A 21,211-nucleotide genomic window follows, 5' to 3' on the forward strand; every position below is an offset into this window, starting at 1 on the left:
CTGCATCCCTCTGCAAGACATCTCACAATTTTGGACTTTTCAGAGCCCGTCAAATCTCTCTTCTGACCCATTTTGCCAAAGGAAAGGAAGTTGCCTAATAATTAAGCACACCTTATATAGGGTGTTGATGTCATTAGTCAACACCCCTCCTCATTACAGAGACGCACATCACCAGATTTACTTAATTGGTAGTTGGCTCTCAAGCCTATGCAGCTTGGAGTAGGACAACATGTATAAAAAGTATCATGTGATCAAAATACTCATTTGCCTAATAATTCTGCACGCGGTGTATAGGAGTCTCAGGATGGTGCTCCGTACGTAGAGTAGGAGTGTGTGAGCTGTAAAACAGTACTGCTCTGCCTCTTGGGAAATGTAGTCTACAGGCACATAGAGAAAGCTTGTTGGAAGTTCAGGGTGTAAACAACAGTAAGTTACAAGGATGACTGCAGGGGGCTAAAAGGAAGCTAAAAAAAACAAAAAAGAACAAGAGGATTTGGGGACAGACATTTTTTTTGTTAAAGTACTTTTTATTATGGGGTTTTTTACATAATGGGGAAGGGGAACAAAAAAGAGAGAAGACATTCCAAAGTAGTTATATCAGAATAATAACAAAACTTGTCAACCCGACTATCTAAAGGAGGGAAAGATAATAAAGGTTTAGGGGCTAGATGGGAGAGGAATGAGTAAATAAAAGGGGGTAAAGGAAAGGAATAAGGAGGGGAAAGGAACAAAGGAAAAAAAAGGGGGGGGGGGGAACAAAGATCATCCTAATAAACACGAAATATGAATTAGTTAACACATAGAATACACACAAAGAGTAATAAATACTGGCTAAATATCAAGTTTTTATATTTTTGTGTGCCAAGAATACCTTTTTTAAAAATGAAAGCTGCACTGTGGTTGCAATAGATGACTCACTACTAAAATTCAAGAAGAGTCTGGATGCCTTTTTTTTTCTTGAAAAATATATTACAGATTATGGGCACTAGATTCTGTGATGGGGCGTTGACCAGGGAACTAGTCTGATTGCCGTATGTAGAGTTGGGATGGAATTTTTCCCCTATTAGTATCTGCCCCATGGGGTTTTTGCCTTCCTCTGGATCAACATGTTAGGTTATCGGTTGAAGTTCGATAGACTTAAAGGGGTATTCCCATCTCCAAGATCCTATCCCAATATGTAGTAGGTGTAATAATAATAATATTCGCAAATACTTCCAATTAGAAATGTAGTATATTTCTTCTGATTAACTGTCGCTTAAACCTATGTGAACAGCATTGCAGTAGCTTAGATATCCATGATTACGACCACTTATATAGTGACCGTTAGTTAGCTGTGGTCGTAACCATGGATACATAAGTTACTGCAATGCCCTGCACATAGGGTAAGCGACATAGGTTACCAGACTGCTATACTACATTTCTAATTGGAGGTATTTGGTAATATTATTATACCTACTACATATTGGGATAAGATCTTGGAGATGGGAATTCTCATTTAAGTCTACCTTCAACCTTATAACTATGAAACTGTATTTAGCCCTAATAGTCTTGGTATCTTGCCCTGGGCAGGGAGTGAACATGCCTGAGATCACTCAGTACATGCACAACAGCTGAAGCAATCAATCAAGACAAAGTGGGCAGTGCAGGTCAGTTTTACAGAGGGGAGCCCGAGCACTTATTTGGCTTGGGACCACCCACTGAACACTTGCAATTTTTATTAGCAAAATTAGTGATTTCTTGCTTTTCTCAACTGTCTACACAGCTAAAGACCCTACCTGGCACTACTACTAGTTCATAAGCAGAAAGGTGCTCACAGATTCCCTTAAAGGTTTTTTTTTTTTTTTAAGTCCCACTAGGGGACTGACCCATGAGTTATACACACTGTATTGCAAGGTACTGTGCAAAAAAGTGTAACTAAAACTGGCATCCTATTAGGCACCAACTATGGCAGGAGTACATGGATGGCAAACCTAGGGGCATTCATACAGCCCCCGGATTTCATGGCATTGCTGTATTAACTAATGACTGCTGGATCTTAGGGGTTTCAATGGCAGGATCGGAGTTATGCCAAATCCTGGCAATTACTGGATTTGTATAGAATTTTAATGAAAAAGTAGGTAAGGGCACCGCAAAATGCATATGGCATCTGCCGAAAAGCATACCATGAATTAATACATAAAAAAGTAGAAAAGTAGTACACAAAGACAAATTGGGATCACCTAATGAACACTCCGCGCACGGTGCTGTAAATGTGCGACGCTGGTATGGCGGGGGGCTCAGGAACATTACCAGTACCATTCTATACAGATACATAAAGAACTAGAAAAGTAGTACGCAAAGACAAATTGGGATCACCTAATGATTTTTTTTATTAACTACATATAAACACTTACAAACAATTAAAAACATTTAAAACCAGAGGGTTACAATTCTCATAAAGGTATGCAAAATAGTAGGATCACCTTTCCTCATCGGCGCCACAATATATGCATAGGGACTGTAAATGAATAGAGAGCTACAATGATGGGCAGATAAATATCTAGCAACTCAACAATAATATTACTGCGAGCGAACAGTTATTGAATGAGCCCAAGAAAAAAGTGATAATAGATATTTCTTCTTAAAAAAGATCAAGGTGTGTTAATGTATCAGATTCAGAGACTAAAATAAGTCAGGGCAAACAACTTATGCTCAATGGATGATAATATCCATAAAGAAATATATATACTACACAGACAACAGACCTGTCTTCTAATATAAAAACCTTAATCAAATGAACAGAGGTCGCAGTGCAGTCCTATTGGATGGAGCAAAAATAAAGATGAAGGAGAGCCCCGCGTGTATCGCCACCAGCCTAATGGCTTCCTCAGGGGTAAAATTGATTGATTCTAACCCTGAGGAAGCCAATAGGCAGGTGGCGATACGTGCTGACTTATTTTAGTCTCTAAAGCTGATAAAAAAGACCAAGGTGTGTTAGGGTATGTGCACACGATGCAGAAATGAAGCAGAAAATTTCTGCATCATTTCTGCATCTCCCTGGCAGAAAAAACGCATGCAGATTGTGCATGCGTTTTTCCTGCAGAATACATGCGGATCCACATGCAGATTCACATGCGTTTCCGCATGCAGATTGACAAGCGCTTTCCAGGCGATTTTAGCATCACCTGGAAAGTGCTTGATAACTAGGTCACACTATATAAATCCATGCAAACAGCATGGATTTATACAGTGTGAACCGAGAGAGTGTATATACTTACCTCTGATGGCCCGCGCTGTCCTGCTCACTCCGTTCTCCCGGCTGCCGGCAACTTTGAATTGAAAGACCTGCCGACGTCAGCGTCACGTGACCCGTCACATGACTCTGACGTCACCGCAGGTCCTACAACTCACTGCAAGTGCCGGGAACCAAGCGGGAGCGCTGCGCGGGCCGACAGAAGGTAAGAATACATTTATTTTTTATTTTATTCTTCTTTTTACAGCTTTTTTAATGGTACCTGGGTGTGGATGAGACTCTCCTCTCCTCCACACCCGGGTACCATCCGCACATTAGAACGCACCAATTACGCAAGTACAAATGCTGTCTTGCGGAATTGGCGCGTTCTAATGCAAGTCAATGGCGGCGAAATCGCCGCGTTTCCGCAAAATTAATTGACATGCTGCGGATTTTTGACCGCAGCGTTAACGCTGCGGAAAAATCCGCATCATGGGCACAGCACATGCGGATTTCCATTGGGGAACATTGCTGCCCTTCTACCATGCGTTTTTCATGCGTTTCCGCGGCGTTTACGCAACTGCAAAAACGCCGCGGAAACGCATGAAATACGCATCGTGTGAACACAGCCTTAATGTAAGAAAAAATACTTATTATCACTTTTTTCTTGGGCTTATTCAATAAGGCTATGTTCAGACATTGTGTTTTTTCAGCCTTTTTTCTGCAGAAAAATCTGATCTATTGGCAGGAAAGAAGCAGCATCAAAAAGGCAGGTTTTGGTGCTTTTTTGGTGAGTTTTCAGTGCATTTTCAGAATCCCAAAGTTGAATTTTGCTTCCACCACAGAAGCATGAACACAGGTCACCAATGCAAGACATACAGTACAGACCAAAAGTTTGGACACACCTTCTCATTTAAAGATTTTTCTGTATTTTCATGACTTTGAAAATTGTACATTCACACTGAAGGCATCAAAACTATGAATTAACACATGTGGAATTATATACTTAGCAAAAAAGTGTGAAACAACTGAAAATATGTCTTATATTCTAGGTTCTTCAAAGTAGCCACCTTTTGCTTTGATGACTGCTTTGCACACTCTTGGCATTCTCTTGATGAGCTTCAAGAGGTAGTCACCGGAAATGGTTTTCACTTCACAGGTGTGCCCTGTCAGGTTTAATAAGTGGGATTTCTTGCCTTATAAATGGGGTTGGGACCATCAGTTGTGTTGTGCAGAAGTCTGGTGGATACACAGCTGATAGTCCTACTGAATAGACTGTTAGAATTTGTATTATGGCAAGAAAAAAGCAGCTAAGTAAAGAAAAACGAGTGGCCATCATTACTTTAAAAAATGAAGGTCAGTCAGTCCGAAAAATTGGGCAAACTTTGAAAGTGTCCTCAAGTGCAGTTGCAAAAACCATCAAGCGCTAAAAAGAAATTGTCTCACATGAGGACCGCCCCAAGAAACAAAGACCAAGAGTCACCTCTGCTTCTGAGGATAAGTTTATCCGAGTCACCAGCCTCAGAAATCGCAGGTTAACAGCAGCTCAGATTAGAGACCAGGTCAATGCCACACAGAGTTCTAGCAGCAGACACATCTCTATAACAACTGTTAAGAGGAGACTTTGTGCAGCAGGCCTTCATGGTAAAATAGCTGCTAGGAAACCACTGCTAAGGACAGGCAACAAGCAGAAGAGACTTGTTTGGGCTAAAGAACACAAGGAATGGACATTAGACCAGTGGAAATCTGCTTTGGTCTGATGAGTCCAAATTTGAGATCTTTGGTTCCAACCATCGTGTCTTTGTGCGACGCAGAAAAGGTGAACGGATGGACTCTACATGCCTGGTTCCCATCGTGAAGCATGGAGGAGGAGGTGTGATGGTGTGGGGGTGCTTTGCTGGTGACACTGTTGGGGATTTATTCAAAATTGAAGGCATACTGAACCAGCATGGCTACCACAGCATCTTGCAGCGGCATGCTATTCCATCCGGTTTGCGTTTAGTTGGACCATCATTTATTTTTCAACAGGACAATGACCCCAAACACACCTCCAGGCTGTGTAAGGGCTATTTGACCAAGAAGGAGAGTGATGGGGTGCTATGCCAGATGACCTGGCCTCCACAGTCACCAGACCTGAACCCAATCGAGATGGTTTGGGGTGAGCTGGACCGCAGAGTGAAGGCAAAAGGGCCAACAAGTGCTAAGCATCTCTGGGAACTCCTTCAAGATTGTTGGAAGACCATTTCCGGTGACTACCTCTTGAAGCTCATCAAGAGAATGCCAAGAGTGCGCAAAGCAGTCATCAAAGCAAAAGGTGGCTACTTTGAAGAACCTAGAATATAAGACATATTTTCAGTTGTTTAACACTTTTTTGTTAAGTATATAATTTCACATGTGTTAATTCATAGTTTTGATGCCTTCAATGTGAATGTACAATTTTCAAAGTCATGAAAATACAGAAAAATCTTTCAATGAGAATGTGTGTCCAAACTTTTGGTCTGTACTGTATGTCAAACCATATTAACCAGAATTTCAAATGTAACAGTGGGGGAGGTGAATTGTTCAGGAATAGTTTACCTAAGACACTGGCAGTGCATTGAGTTTGTATGTCACTGTTAACTTTCACACTATGGTCAGCCATTCAGTTGCACAGGCATTGTTCAATTTCACACCTCCCTGGGCCACAGCTATTGTTCAATGGCACACCTAGCTCAGCCAATGAAAAAACGCTGAAAGAAGTGAAATGCTCTATTTTGCAAAAAAAAAAAAAATGCAAAGCACAAAATCCTGATAAAAAAAAACATGATGATGATTTCTGGAATCTCATAGACTTTGCTGGTACTGTAAACCGCAGCTGCAAATTTGCATAAAAAAAACTCATCAAAAAACGCTGAAAAAATCAAGATGTGTGAACATAGCCTAACTGTTTGCTTGCAGTAATATTATTGTTGAGTTGCTAGATATTTATTTGCACATCATTGTAGCACTCTATTCAGTTACAGTCCCTATGAATATATTGTGGAGCAGTATTTTGCATACCTTTATGAGAATTGTAACCCTCTGGTTTTAAATGTTTTTAATTGTTTGTAAGTGTTTATATGTAGTTAATAAAAAAAATCATTAGGTGATCCCAATTTGTCTTTGCGTACTACTTTTCTAGTTCTTTATGTATCTGTATAGAATGGTACTGGTAATGTTCCTGAGCCCCCCGCCATACCAGCGTCGCACATTTACAGCACCGTGCGCGGAGTGTAAAGCTGCAGCTCCGTAAGTGTGAACTTAGGTCTGTAGAGGTTTCAGCCTCTGGATGCTCACAAGCATATTCCCATTCATTGACAGCAAGTAGAGGTCTTGATATTATTTAAAGGCACAATAGAAAGTTGTAAAACCTTTAATTTTTTTTAATCTTTAATTTGCCCCCTCCCCTCATTTAACCCCAGTGGTTAATGACTCCAAATTGCATGTAAGATGTTTTGAATGCAGACGGTATTCTCTGTAGGACACCCCTGTATTTGGTACCGCTGTAGGGAACAATCTGATTTAGTATGAAGACAGCCATTGAGTAAGTGCTGCTCTTGCGCCATCATCTGTCATAGCAGGGAACAGCATGTAATTAACTATTCAGTCTCCAGCCTTTATGAAGATGCTCATTAGCAAGATGAACAAAGAGCCGCTCCTCTGTAGCTACAGTCGTCTGTTACACTTTAATTTTCAGGTTTTGTTATAGTATTCTCTATGCCATCTGTTCACAGCACTGGATTCTGGAGAAGCGGCGGTCTAGATTAGATTGTGAGCAGTGCGGAGCAAGGACGGGGCTGTGCTGCACAATAATCTGATGCCATCAGCTATGTCAGGACCCTCTATATAGATATATGAAGCCCCACATGATGCCACAATGCAGGTTTTATATGAAATGGATGGAGATGAAGCTGCATCCATAATATAGATGTCCCTGCTTTATAGTAATGGATGGGTGCCATAGGTTCTCTGTACTGTGCAAAGCTGGTGTGTAGGGGTCCTATACGCAACATATTTGGGTGTACGCCAGTGGGACACACTCCTTCAAAAGGAGGCAGCCATTGGGAGGTCTTATACCTGAGACTAAAGGTACCAAACATGAAGTGAACAGGGTCTAACAGAAGATGGGTGAATGGATAAGAAGAGCTGATGTAACTGTAACCCAGCTTTCCCCAGATTCAGAATGTAAGACCTCATGCACACACCCATATATACATTATACTCATCGGGAGCCCATCGGATCTCATTGTCGGCCACTCGGATGTCATTGATAACACCACTGAAGTCACTGGGAGCCACACAACGCCCATCCCCAGTCACAAAGATCTCATCATCAGCCACTCGGGTCTCTTAGGGAGTCACTCAGATGTCATCGGGATTCATTCAGATCTCACCAGGAGTCACTCGGATGTCATCGGGATTCATTCAGATCTCACCAGGAGTCACTCGGATGTCATCGGGATTCATTCAGATCTCACCAGGAGTCACTCGGATGTCATCGGGATTCATTCAGATCTCATCAGGAGTCACTCAGATGTCATCGGGATTCATTCAGATCTCACCAGGAGTCACTCGGATGTCATCGGGATTCATTCAGATCTCACCAGGAGTCACTCGGATCTCATCAGGAGCCACTCAGATCTCATCAGGAGTCACTCAGATGTCATCGGGATTCATTCAGATCTCACCAGGAGTCACTCGGATGTCATCGGGATTCATTCAGATCTCATCAGGAGTCACTCAGATGTCATCGGGATTCATTCAGATCTCACCAGGAGTCACTCGGATGTCATCGGGATTCATTCAGATCTCACCAGGAGTCACTCGGATCTCACCAGGAGTCACTCGGATCTCATCAGGAGCCACTCAGATCTCATCAGGAGCACAACTGAAGTCACTGTGAGCCACACAAGACTCATCCACATTCACAAAGATCTCATCAGAAGCCCCACAAACCTCCCTGGGTGCCACACAGAACTCATCCAGATCCACGTTGAACTCATCCAGGCACGCTATATTGTATACGGTCAAAAAATACACTACTTCACAAAATTTTACAAGGGCAATTTGCTATCTTTACAGAATAATGAGTGGTAATGATTTTCTAAATATGAGCCTTTAGTTTTTGAAGGCTTAAAAGTTTTAATCATGAATGAGGAAAAATAGGGTAAAACATAGCTCTAGCTCCTGCACTCAGTCACATTGCTTATAGTAGGAAAAGATCAGAAAACGTATATCTTTTTACTTGTTAATTGTTAATATCTGCTTAAAATTAAATTGCCAGCAGGATAAGGCCTCCTGGTGCTTCATGAAGTTTACAAAAGTTGCAAGCTCAAATGTGCAATATTAGCAGATGATCATTGTAGGATTCTCTAACCAGTCGCTTGATCTGTAGTGTAATTGTATTAAATGACCTGCACATAGCAGAGCTGCAGACTGTATGACCCCAACGATCAACTCCTAATTAGATGTATTCTGAAGCCTCCCACTAGAGGGAGCTATTGTACAGGAGATGACTATTGTCAGGCTTCCCATGACTCTGTTCTGTACCAGTCCATGTAGATCGCTTTCACCGTCATACTTCTATTTACTTTTATTTACCTATGGGGAAAACCTTGTACATGGACATAATCACAAAACTGTATGTGTTTTTCCCCACACAGAGAATAATAGAAATCACACGGTGATGGGGACTTTCAAGCTTCTTTTTTATCCAAGTTGCTTTTTAAAATGCAGGGAGACAAAAAAAAGTATCTGAAAAAACAGGTATGAAAATGAATGTGTTTTTTGAAAATGTACATGTATATTGCATAAATGCGTTTGCATTTAAAAAAGAAAAGCATGTTTATTACACACATTTTATTCAGTTGTATTTTTTTCCCTTTAAGTTAAAAAGATTTTGTGTCAAATTAGACTTTTTTTGTGACATAAGATCCCAGTGCTGTTATATGTGTTAAAGGGGTTGTCCAAGCTTGGGGCTCCAGTCTGCAGTCAGTCTATGTGGCTGCACATGCGAATCCTCACAGCGCGCGAGATCGCAAGTATGTGGTTTGCTTACATGTGGTCACATGCAGACTAGAAGTGAACGGCCTTGCTCAATACAAGTGAACTGAGCGTGGCCAGACACGTCTAGTCGGAATGTGTCCGGAAGTGTGCAAATCATATGGAAATCATATTCTTGCGGTCACGTGACTGCCCGCTCCCCTAGAATCATGATAGTGCGCACTGTGTGTGCTGTGACAACCCCTTTATGATAAGCTCGGCAATATCTTAAAACACTATTTTAGAAAGTTCAGCATGATCTTCCTGTGTCTCCTTCTACTTGTTTCTCGCTCTGCTCCTCACTCCTCCTCCCCCTCCATAGAGTATAATAGGATGTGTAACATGACACCTCACTGTGTTGATGGTCAGTCCTGTCCAGAGCAAGACAGACTTGAGCTGAGTGGATGATAAATTCAGGAGGCAGCAGGGAGGGAGTGGCTCATAAGTGGAGAAATAAGCAGATATCTATGATATACCACAACGTTTCTTAAATTCTTTTGTTGATTTAGCCAAAGTTTGTTGACAGTTCCCATTGAAATAATGCTGCTACTTCCCAAGGCAAGTAGTGAAAATGCAACAACTTTACTAGGTACAATATTTACAACCAGACATTGTGATTCTTAAAGAAAATTTGTAGCCATGTTTTTGCTGCCTGATCTGAGAATAGCATGATGTAGGGGCAGAGGTTCTGATTTCAACAGGGTGTCACATGTTGGGCTGCTTGCTGTAGTTTTGATACAACACTATTTTATATGCTGCAGCCCTGCTAGTCCTTTCAGTGATGAGCTCCTGTTAGGGTGAGTGCACATGACGTCTTTTAGATGCCAGTCCTCAGTGATGAGCTCCGGTCATGTGCACTAACTGAGGACTGGCATCTAAAAGACGTCATGTGCTGTCACCCTAACGTCTTTTAGATGCCAGTCCTTAATGATGAGCTCCTGTTAGGGTGAGTGCACATAATGTCTTTTAGATGCCAGTCCTCAGTAATGAGCTCCTGTTAGGGTGAGTGCACATAACGTCTTTTAGATGCCAGTCCTCAGTGATGAGCTCCTGTTAGGGTGAGTGCACATGATGTCTTTTAGATGCTGGCTTAACTGATGAATTTTTCAAGCAAAAGAGACTTTCGGGGGAAATGCTGACGCTGTTTTTCGTGAAGCATTTTTTTGGTGTCTGATTTGTAGCCGGCATTTTTTCTTTAAATTTATATGTATAACATAGTAAGCAGATTCCTCATCATGAAGAATGGACGGGTCACTTCTTTAAACCGCTTCACAGCTATTAAAGCCTGATACGGTTAAAAGAGGTTACAAACGATTGAACATGTGCACAGCAAGTCGTTTTTACATTGATGCGCATATGTTCATTATTTGTAATGTTTACCAAGGGCTTCGCTTTTTCCAGTGGGATAAGGAGCGGACCAGCCTGAAAAATATGTAGTGTGCACATACCCTTACGTAGTCCTTGATTTTCATGAGTTCTGGCGATAGCACCACCCCCCCTACCATTAAATGGCAGCTTTCTGCCTATGCACAGTGTAGGCAAAGAGCTATCAATCCATAGTGTGGGAGGACTAGCAGATAAAACAGCGATAATATCAAGGAGCCCGGTTAGTGACCCTATTTTATACTGCCCACAGATTCCCTTTACGTCTTCCTGACTTATTTCCATTAGGTGACCTCATCCACTGTGACTGATGGCGTTAATGAAGGGATACATGATGATACAATTAACTGACGTAATATTAGTGATTCCTCCATCATTAATCGCGTTGTCACAAGTCAGGGCTCGGTCTTCCTTACCTGTTTCGGTGGCTCATTTTCTACGATTTCTGATATCTGCGCCTCCAGTGATTGGATTACCAGGTCTTTCTCAATGATCTTTCTTCGTAATTCTTGGATTTTTGCAGAATCGGCGTGAGAGTCGACGCTTTTCAGTAAGTCGGAGTTCGCATTGTAATGATTCTGTTAAAAAAAAAAGTAAAAACACAGTGAATGTGACAAATAATGTAGCAAGAAAATATCAAAAACTCTATGGAGGGAGGACATATCAAAATCTCCAAAGAAAATAAAGGTGGAGTAAGATGCACCAATGTATTAAAATCTGCACATAGTTCAATAAATGTGGTGCATCTTGGCCAGAAATTGAAATTTGCACCTGCTATAAACGCGCATTGATCCTTTCTATAAATTCCAGGCATTAATTAGAATTAATTACAACAAATTGACCTTGATACTTTTCAACAACTTGGATAAATAAAACCTTTGATTAATTTCCCCATATGACTTTTATACTCACTTACAAGTGTATTGTCATCTCCAAGATCCTATCCCTAATAATATTAGCAAATACCTCCAATTAGAAATGTAGTATAGTTCTTCTGATTCGCTATGTCTCTTTCCTCATGTGCAGGGCATTGTAGTACCTTAGGTATTGGAGGTATTTGCTAATATTATTACACCTACTACATATTGGGTTAGGATCATGGAGATGGGAATACCCCTTTAATTTTAGCAGGCTTCCTGTTCCTTTCAGCAATAAACCGGCCGAGACCCTATTTCGTATTTCCTAGGCATGGTCTTATTGGGTGAAAGATCACTGTGGTGGGAAGTTGGAGGTGATCGCCACCTATTGTGAATGACTGATCCTTTTACCTAATGTTTATGAAGCTCTTATCTGCCATTGTAATCCTGTCTGTGATAATAATGAGACTGCTGGAAAGTCTTCTGTATATTATGTTAATATATATTTTTAAAAAATTTGATAGGTTTTTTTTTTATATATCACTGTCTTTTAAAAAATAAAATAAAAAAAAAATAAGGCTCTTGCAATTTTGACAATGGCCACTATGCCTGATACTAGGCTCATCCTTCCCTTTGAGCCTAGTATCAGGCATAGTGGCCATTGTCAAAATTGCAAGAGCCTTATTTTTTTTTTATTTTTTTTTTTTAAAAGACAGTGATATATAAAAAAAAAAAAAAAAAAACATTCTCAAATTTTTTTAAAAAATATATTTAACATAAAGACTCAATTTAAACATTTTCTGATAGACTGAATGGAGGCGATTCATCAAGACCGGCGATTCTCTCGCATTGGAGCAGACACTCCCACTCTTCATGTCTCCAGCGCTGCTCCCAGTGTCTGCTATTGTCTGCAGCGTTGACGTCAAATGGACAGCTCTTCAGCCATTCAGTAAGATCACTGATTGGCAGCAGCGGTGTTGACGTGATGTCAGCGCTGTACACATTAGCAAATAACAGGAGCAGCGGTGGAAACATGAAGGTGGACCCAGGGAGGGGGTTCTTTTTTTTAACAACAACCTGCACCTGGGAACAGGGGTTTTCTGAAAATGGAAAACTCCTTTAATGACAGGAGAGCGCTGTCAGATGAGTCATGAATGTGCAGCGTTTGCCTCACGTATGGGAGCACAGAGGGTGGCGATGATCTGTGTGTGTGCGTCCGGATGCTGAACCTCAGCTTTGCCTCCCGAGCTCACAACTTCCATTCCTTTTCCTTTACAGCTTAAATATCAAAAGAACGACTAAAATCATACAAATAGAAAAAGCAGAAGCATTTATCATGTCTCCCATCATCAAAGAGCCCCATTCATGCATGTGATGGGTCACTCTGATCACACGCCCAGATGCCAAACTCTGGCACCACTCCAGGATATAGACCCGAAATCTGCAGGACGAGGAGCGCAGACGACTGAGAGACACTCAGACGGGAGGATCCCGAACTCTCTTGGTAGAACATCAGAAGACTCCTCAATGGCAATTGGTGGTTGTTAGAGGGTTAAAGGAGATTTCTGAAACTTTAATATTGAACGCCAAAACATCGGTGGAGTTCCCCGTGGGATGAAGACACCATAAAGCGCCATACATTTTTTTATACAGGCAGAGGCATGCATACGGTCAGAAAAACCAAAGACCTGGTCCCAGGCATGCAGCCCAAGACATTATCATACTGCATGTATACACACACGTATATAGAAGTCTCATGGTTTACTTATTCCCAGAATTGCGCAAATGACCGGGGTACATTCTTTCCGTATGGAGAAACAGTGATTCTGACATCAGTATTGGAAAGGATTCTTTACAGTAAAAGTATGGAAAAAGAAATAAAGAAAGGGGCGCAGATGGTGCCGTTACCAAATGACAAATAATAATATATGCAGATAAGTTGCTCACCTCGTAGAGTTGTGTTAATGCACAACATGTGTAGGCGCTTGTGTAGAGAGCTGCAGACAACACCAGCCCGAATCAGGGTTCCAAGGTCCATCAACAGGTGGATATGGCAGAAGAAAGGTGCATAGATATCCGCGCTCCTCCGTATGAAAAGATGATCCGGTGATCAAAGGGTTAATGGAAATATTTTTTATTATTAATAAACTACATTCATACGCCTTTCACGGACGTCCTGTCCGCTTCCTCAGTGAGTAGCACCTTTCTTCTGCCATATCCACCTGTTGATTTACAGTAAAAGTAGTAGAACTGAGTGATTCTGACATCAGTATTGGAAAGGATTCTTTAAGGTAAAAGTAGTAGAACTGAGTGATTCTGACATCAGTATTGGAAAGGATTCTTTACAGTAAAAGTAGTAGAACTGAGTGATTCTGACATCAGTATTGGAAAGGATTTTTTACGGTAAAACTAGTAGAACCGAGTGATTTTGACATCAGTATAGGAAAGGATTCTTTACAGTAAAAGTAGTAGAACTGAGTGATTCTGACATCAGTATTGGAAAGGATTCTTTACAGTAAAAGTAGTAGAACTGAGTGATTCTGACATCAGTATTGGAAAGGATTCTTTACGGTAAAACTAGTAGAACCGAGTGATTTTGACATCAGTATTGGAAAGGACTCCTTACGGTAAAAGTAGTAGAACCGAGTGATTCTGACATCAGTATTGGAAAGGATTCTTTACAGTAAAAGTAGTAGAACTGAGTGATTCTGACATCTGTACTCGAAAGGATTCTTTACGGTAAAAGTAGTATAACTGAGTGATTCTGACATCAGTATGGGAAAGGACTCTTTACGGTAAAAGTAGTAGAACTGAGTGATTTTGACATCAGTATTGGAAAGGACTCTTTACGGTAAAAGTAGTAGAACTGAGTGATTTTGACATCAGTATTGGAAAGGATTCTTTACAGCAAAAGTAGTAGAAATGAGTGATTCTGACATCAGTATTGGAAAGGTCTCTTTACGGTAAAAGTAGTAGAACTGAGTGATTTTGACATCAATATTGGAAAGGATTCTTTACAGGAAAAGTAGTAGAACTGAGTGATGCTGACATCAGTATTGGAAAGGACTCTTTACAGTAAAAGTAGTAGAACTGAGTGATTCTGACATCAGTATTGGAAAGGATTCTTTACGGTAAAAGTAGTAGAACAAAGTGATTCTGACATCAGTATTCGAAAGGATTCTTTACAGCAAAAGTAGTAGAAATGAGTGATTCTGACATCAGTATTGGAAAGGTCTCTTTACGGTAAAAGTAGTAGAACTGAGTGATTTTGACATCAATATTGGAAAGGATTCTTTACAGGAAAAGTAGTAGAACTGAGTGATGCTGACATCAGTATTGGAAACGACTCTTTACAGTAAAAGTAGTAGAACTTAATGATTTTGACATCACTATTGGAAAGGATTCTTTACAGTAAAAGTAGTAGAACTGAGTGATTTTGACATCACTACTGGAAAGGATTCTTTACAGTAAAAGTAGCAAAATTGAGTCATACCTTAATTCTTTAGGTAAAATTGGGTCATACCTTAAAAGGTAGTAATGGCAAGCACAATGACATTGTTCACAATAAGGTTAGACATTTATCTCTTGACTATGGACATTGTGGATTGTAATTACTACAGCAATTGATGATCAATTATTCCAGGGAAATTAGAGGGTCAGGATTTTTTTTCCATGGGGCGTTAAAAATTGCTCATAATTGTTATTTCTTTATTTTATAACTTAGGGTCAATTTTGTAAAATTCAAAAAAAAAATAAAAAATCTCCTAAAAGGACATTATGCAAAACACTATAAAATATGTCACTCATAAAAAAAAATGTAGATTTAGCAAACCTGCGATGGGGCTAGAACCCCCGACCTCCGTGGTGCCGCACTCACCTCATACTTGGATCTTATTACAGCGAGGGCGTCGATCAGCTGCTGCTGAAAGCTTCTCCTGAGCGTGGAGACTTTCTGCAAATCAGATGGAAAAAAAAGGTCTTACAGTCAAAAGGAGAGCGAATATCAGCATCCTATATAGATAACCAAAGAGAAGATTTCACCGGGTAACCTGATGAGTGCAGAATACAGATGTGGAATATGGAATAAATAATACATACATAATATGTGACAATAAGTCCCCGGGCGGGTTCGGTCTGCGGAAAATGCAAATATTTTTTAGCTGTATGTAATTTATTAAAAAGAGCTCTAGGTCACAGCTCACACTCCCAGCCGTGGTAAGGTGCTCTTGTTTATGAAGAATAAAATAGTCCTGTAAGAGGCAGATGCTGACCCTCCAATGCCCATTATTATAGATATGACGTATAGAGTAATGTCAGGTGCAATGTAGGTGACCTTTGCTTCGTCTTCTGCTCTCATACTCTACAAATTTTGATTTTCAGTGTTTTTAGATCTTTTAGACAGAAGTTTCTACGGTTACTGCAGTACAATTATCAGCATTTCAGAAGTTTTTAAGCTTTTATTTATAAATTCATCACATTTATGCAAATATTTACAGTGTTGACCCTTATTTTTCCAGACTTCTGCCTTTCTCCCCGGTAGCTGGATATCAGCTTCTGGGCCAAATCCGGACTGATGACGGCCTATTCTTGTCTAATCAGTGATGGGAGCTTATCACAATTTGGACCGTATTATCAGTCCGAACCAATCCGACAAAACATCAGATTGCACCCAGACCAATGTTAGTCTATCGGGCTAAGCACATGCCCAATTTTTTCCTTGGACAGAGTCTGTCTGAAGAACAAAAAATTGGATCATGCTCGATTTGCATCTGATATTCGGATCGCATTAGAAGTCAATAGGTGTGTGGAAACCATCGGACTGCACTCTGATGACATCTGAGTGCAGTTATATGGATATATGGCACTCTGGGTAGGTGCACGAATAAAGGTTCCGTATAAAGATTATATAAAGGATATTCGGCATGAGTGCCGGATATCCTTTACATAATGACATCTCAGTGCAGTCGGATTTCCACGCACTGACACAATGGAGAAGATGGAGAAATTTTCTTCTCCATCTTCTCCTCGGTGTGCTCTGATTCTCTCATCCGAAAAACTCAGATCACAATATGCTCATACTCTGATTACAGCATAATTTGGATAATCGTCCCAATTCTCTCGGATGAGAGAATATACGGCCATCCGCATCGACCCTTCCTATGTTTTTGATTGTCCACCCACTTTTCTCAGGATTGACCATAGGTTCCCAATAGGATTCGGGCCATGGACACAAATTGTCAACACTTTCTTCACCAAGTGACTTTGTTATGCCTTCTGACATGGTCTTCAACATTTCGCCCCAGAAGCTGATATCCAGCATGTCAGTGCAAATTGCAGAAGTCTTGAAAAATCAGGGTTATCAACACTAAATATTGAGCCTTTTCATAAACGTGATATTTTTGTTAATAAGTGTAAAAATGTATGAAATACTGATAATTGTACTGCAGTAACCGTAGAAACATCCGACTACAACATCTAAAAACACTGACGCAGCAGACTGTGTGAAAACCAAAAGTTGTGTCAGTCTCAAAGCTTTTGGCCACGACTGTACTATGGAGGGCTCATCAGTGAGACCCCCTTACATATCACATACATGCTACACACTAATGCGCGTTACCTTTTTGTGAACCATTTCCAGGTCCCGTACAGTATCATTCATACGATTGTAGAGTTCCAGTGCTTGAGCCTCGATTTTCTGATTATATTCCGCTTGTAGAACGTTTTTTTGCAAAACGACCTCTTTCTTCAAAGTGTCAAGCGACTAGAATAAGACGGAGCAGAGAGCTTTAAATGGAGCTAAAAAGCAAAAATACATTCAGCAAAACATAATGCAAAACTATTTGCTAATGGTCTCGAGACCTTTGTTTTTGATATTTATGTTAAATGCCTTAGAAGAAGAGTATGGGAGCATCAGACTCAGGAATACAGCAGACTACGGACATGTCTGTAGGTCAGATATGCCGCTATATAGTACAGTATCAGTATTGCGATTTCATAAAATCTCATCCAGAAAAAAATCCACAGTGGAAATTGATAGGGGCTGCGGATTTAATGATAAATTATGCTGTTAGTATAGTTGGTCCAGATCGATTTGAAGGACCCAATCCAGCAGCAGGTCAGTAATCTGTGGCTGCTAGAGAGGTCCTGTGACGGCATTCACGGCTCTTCATTTGATTAGCTGGCCTGGCATGACACCACCATTGTGGAGTGACACAAAGGCCCGGCTAATCGAAAGAAGAGCCGTGGATGCCATCCGGTAAGGGGCTGTTTTCAGGGCTCCTGTCCAGCTGCTGGAATTGGTCCTGCAAATCGATCTGCACAATCTCTCTCTAGCTGTGAGTTTTTACCATCATCCATAGCATTTCCGTAATAAAATCCGCCAGCCTAAGGCTCTTTTCACACTGCAATCACAGGCTACAATTAGATTACTAGTTTTGGCAAATTTCATGGAACAAATAGCGCTGTGTGTCAGAAACCACTAAACAAGTCGATGGGTTCAGTTGAGCACTGGTGGCATTGTCATAGGAAGGATCTGGTGACTTCTAATGGGCAGACTTTTATATGATGAGGGGGCCTTAACCATTCGTTCAGGGATACATTAACCAGAAATGGCAGCGTGAGGAACTATAGAGATGGAGTTGTAATCGGCTATCTCCATTGGGCCACGTTCACACATTCAGCATTTGGTCAGTATTTTACATCAGTATTTGAAAGCTAAAACCAGGAGTGGTGATAAATCCAGAAGTGGTGATGTGTTTCTATTATACTTTTCCTCTGATTGTTCCACTCCTGATTTTGGCTTACAAATACTGATGTAAAATACTGACCAAATATTGAAAGTGGGAACGTGGCTTTAGTCCCATAGACAGTGAATGGAGCGATAGCGGTCATGCACTATCATGTCTCTCCATCTAAGGCCACATTCACACATCCGTGTCAATTTTTACATCTGTGAGAAAAGGACCATTTATTCTCTTGTGTGTCATCCATATATAAAGAAACTTTCTGTTGTAAAAACTTTTATAAAACTTTTCATAAAACTTTGTATGTTTTTTTTTAGAGATCCGACCTGTGTAAGAGATTGTACGACACTCGTCAACTCTTTTATCTCAACCACTTCGCTCACGTCCGTCTGTGTCGATCGATCAGATTCATAGAGGCCGACTCGAAGTTGATTGGAGATTGCTCGCCTGCAACAAAGTAAATGGTGTACAGTTTTATGAAAAAAAATAAATTAAAAATAAATAACATTTCAGAAGGAAAAATAAATGTAGAAGTCATCTTGGTCTATTATAAATAGCAAAAGCACAGTGGTGGCGCACTCACAGTTCTGTGGGAAACACCACTAACATTTTTGATGCATTATATTAAGCCAAAGACAGAAGTGGATCAAGTGAGATGGAGAAGTGAGAGTGGGAAACCCGGGCTTCCCATACTGATGAACTAACCTCATGGTACGTCATCAATATCAGATCAGTGGGTGCCCAACACCCGGCGGCGGCACCAGCGATCAGCTGCTATGAACACCGGTAACCGGATGTAAAGATTGCACAGAGCTGCACAGCACGACTCATCTCAATGTGCAGCGAGTACTGCCGGGAACGTCAGTACGGCTCCACTTCTCATCAAGAAGAATAGGATAAGTCATCAATATCAGACGCCTGATGTTTTTACCTCGCTGCATTATAACGATGATGCTTACTGTGCAGGATAAATAACACGATAATTTCTATACACAGTTTATGGTGTTTATAGACAACGTTCCAGCTAAGTTGAGCGATCTGGAAAGGAAAGCGTTCAAACCGCCTAAAAAATGAGGTTAAAGGGGTTGTCCAGGCTTGGGATGTAATTCTGCAGTCACTCTATGTGACTACAGACCTCTGAATCCTGACAGCGTGTGGCGTGCCCCCCATGTATGTGGTTTGCATGCATGCGGTCACATTCCGACTAGACGTGCGGCGCCTCGCTCAATGCAAATCCACTGACAGACGACGAACACGTCTAGTCGGAATGTGGCCGGAAGTATGCAAATCGCATACATGTGGTAACGTGGCTGCCCGCTCTCACCGGCAATACCGGAGAATCCTGACCACACACTGTCAAGATTCAGAAGTCTGAAGTCACATAAAGAGGAGAAGATGGAGTGCGGTCCGATGTTTTCGACGCACTGATTGACTTGCATGGCTGAGTGCAATCTGAATACCGGATCAAATTCGGTCACGCTGTGACCCTGACACATGGATGTATGATCCAACCCAATACTGTTAGGGTGTGTTCACACTGCGTCTTTTTCTGGGGTTTTTTTTTGCGTGGAAACCGCTGACAAAATGCTCAAAAGAAGGATCCTATTAATTTGTCAGTAAACTCAACTCTCTGTTCATATGTTCTTCTTCCAAAAGCTGCTGAGCGCTCACAATGAGGTGAGCGGGGCCCGATCTTCAGGCGTGTTCTGCTCAGTACTTTACAATAGGCATCAATGGGAAGACAAAACACACACAGGCATTTATTTTTAGTGTTTTTGTTTTTTAAAAAAAAAACTGTCGGTCACTTCATTGTTCAATAGGTTAAAAAAAGACGCCCAAAAACACAATGAAAAAAAAAATCGCTCAGAAAAAAAAAAACAGTAGAAAAAAATCTCCAATAAAGGGTCGAGGAAATGACCTAAAAAAACACATGAGGTTTACAGAGCTCCAGAGAAGAAGAGCGGGTCCTGAAGTGTCTGAAAATCAAATGTCTTTGACAGCCAGAAATAGCGCAGTGTGAACACTCCCTTACACAGGCTCGCGTCCTGGCGGCGGCCATCGCTGCCATCCCACCATTGGGATCCTCTTCTTCCACCAGTGATATGGAAATGTGCCAAAAAAAAAGATAAAATTTGTGCAGAAAAATTCGTCCCAGCAGAAGCTTGTAGCCTAGTAACAGGTAACCCACGTCACGTGACACCGCCATGCATGCTGGGAGTTGTAGTCTGTCCACCACATTAGCAGGCACACTGATATGTGACGCCATAGTCACATCTCCTCCATTACCTGAACTCGATCTCGCGGACATAAGCCTGCACAGCCAGGTCGTCGTACTGAGCGCCGGGCAGAGCCGCCGTCTCCGAGCTTCCCCGGGTCTCCATGTTTACATTCACTATCCAAAGAGCGTGATCGGCGTCCGTATCCATAACAACCAGACACGCCTCTGTAAAGAAACGTCACTTCCGGGTTCCGAGCTGTAGTGGCCGGCCATCTTTGATGTGGGCAGTGGTGCCAGGTGTGTCTTTTTATGGCCTCATTCTCCATTATTAACATACCTGGAACCACTACTTCTTATAATGAGCGAATTAAACTCTATGGATTTTATTTTGTTTCATACCTGTTTCTTCAAAATCTAATGGCCACCACTGTTTTCTCCCATCTGTCTCACACAGTAACATGGCAGATTTGCCTCTCAGGAGCCTGAGAAAGATGGGTGATGCATGCGCTGTGTGGGCAAACAAAGTGGATAGTGCACAACTTTTCCTGAAACTTCTTGGTCCAGTTTCACATGTTCGATATTTTTCACGGTCTGATCACAGACGGCGATTTCTGGACTTGCCGCCGCTCTCCTGACCTGAGCTGGGTCTTCTGACCTATGGTCGGGCAGGAGATCATGATCTGTACTTGCTCCATGAATGTCAGAGGTGTGAAACCGGCCTCAGGCTATGTTCACACTG

At 41.3% G+C, this 21,211-nt stretch overlaps 1 protein-coding gene across 2 annotated transcripts in view; it reads right to left on the reverse strand.

The window, feature by feature from the left end:
• CUNH10orf67 (chromosome unknown C10orf67 homolog) overlaps window positions 1-20,698 on the reverse strand; it is a 204,254-nt gene extending 183,556 nt beyond the window's left edge. For both annotated transcript variants that reach the window (XM_073676507.1, XM_073676506.1), the window contains exons 1-5: window positions 20,541-20,698; window positions 18,581-18,701; window positions 17,129-17,272; window positions 15,389-15,463; window positions 11,071-11,232 (exon numbers count right to left, since the gene is read on the reverse strand). In XM_073676507.1, the coding sequence (XP_073532608.1) occupies window positions 11,071-11,232; window positions 15,389-15,463; window positions 17,129-17,272; window positions 18,581-18,701; window positions 20,541-20,680 (642 nt within the window). In that variant the 5' untranslated portion in view covers window positions 20,681-20,698. The remainder of the gene's footprint in view (window positions 1-11,070; window positions 11,233-15,388; window positions 15,464-17,128; window positions 17,273-18,580; window positions 18,702-20,540) is intronic.
• Between the last annotated feature and the right edge of the window lie 513 nt (window positions 20,699-21,211).

The sequence above is a fragment of the Phyllobates terribilis genome, unplaced genomic scaffold, assembly GCF_046119375.1.
Source record: "Phyllobates terribilis strain yellow unplaced genomic scaffold, ASM4611937v1 Scaffold_4__5_contigs__length_816908805, whole genome shotgun sequence".
Lineage (NCBI taxonomy): Eukaryota > Metazoa > Chordata > Amphibia > Anura > Dendrobatidae > Phyllobates > Phyllobates terribilis.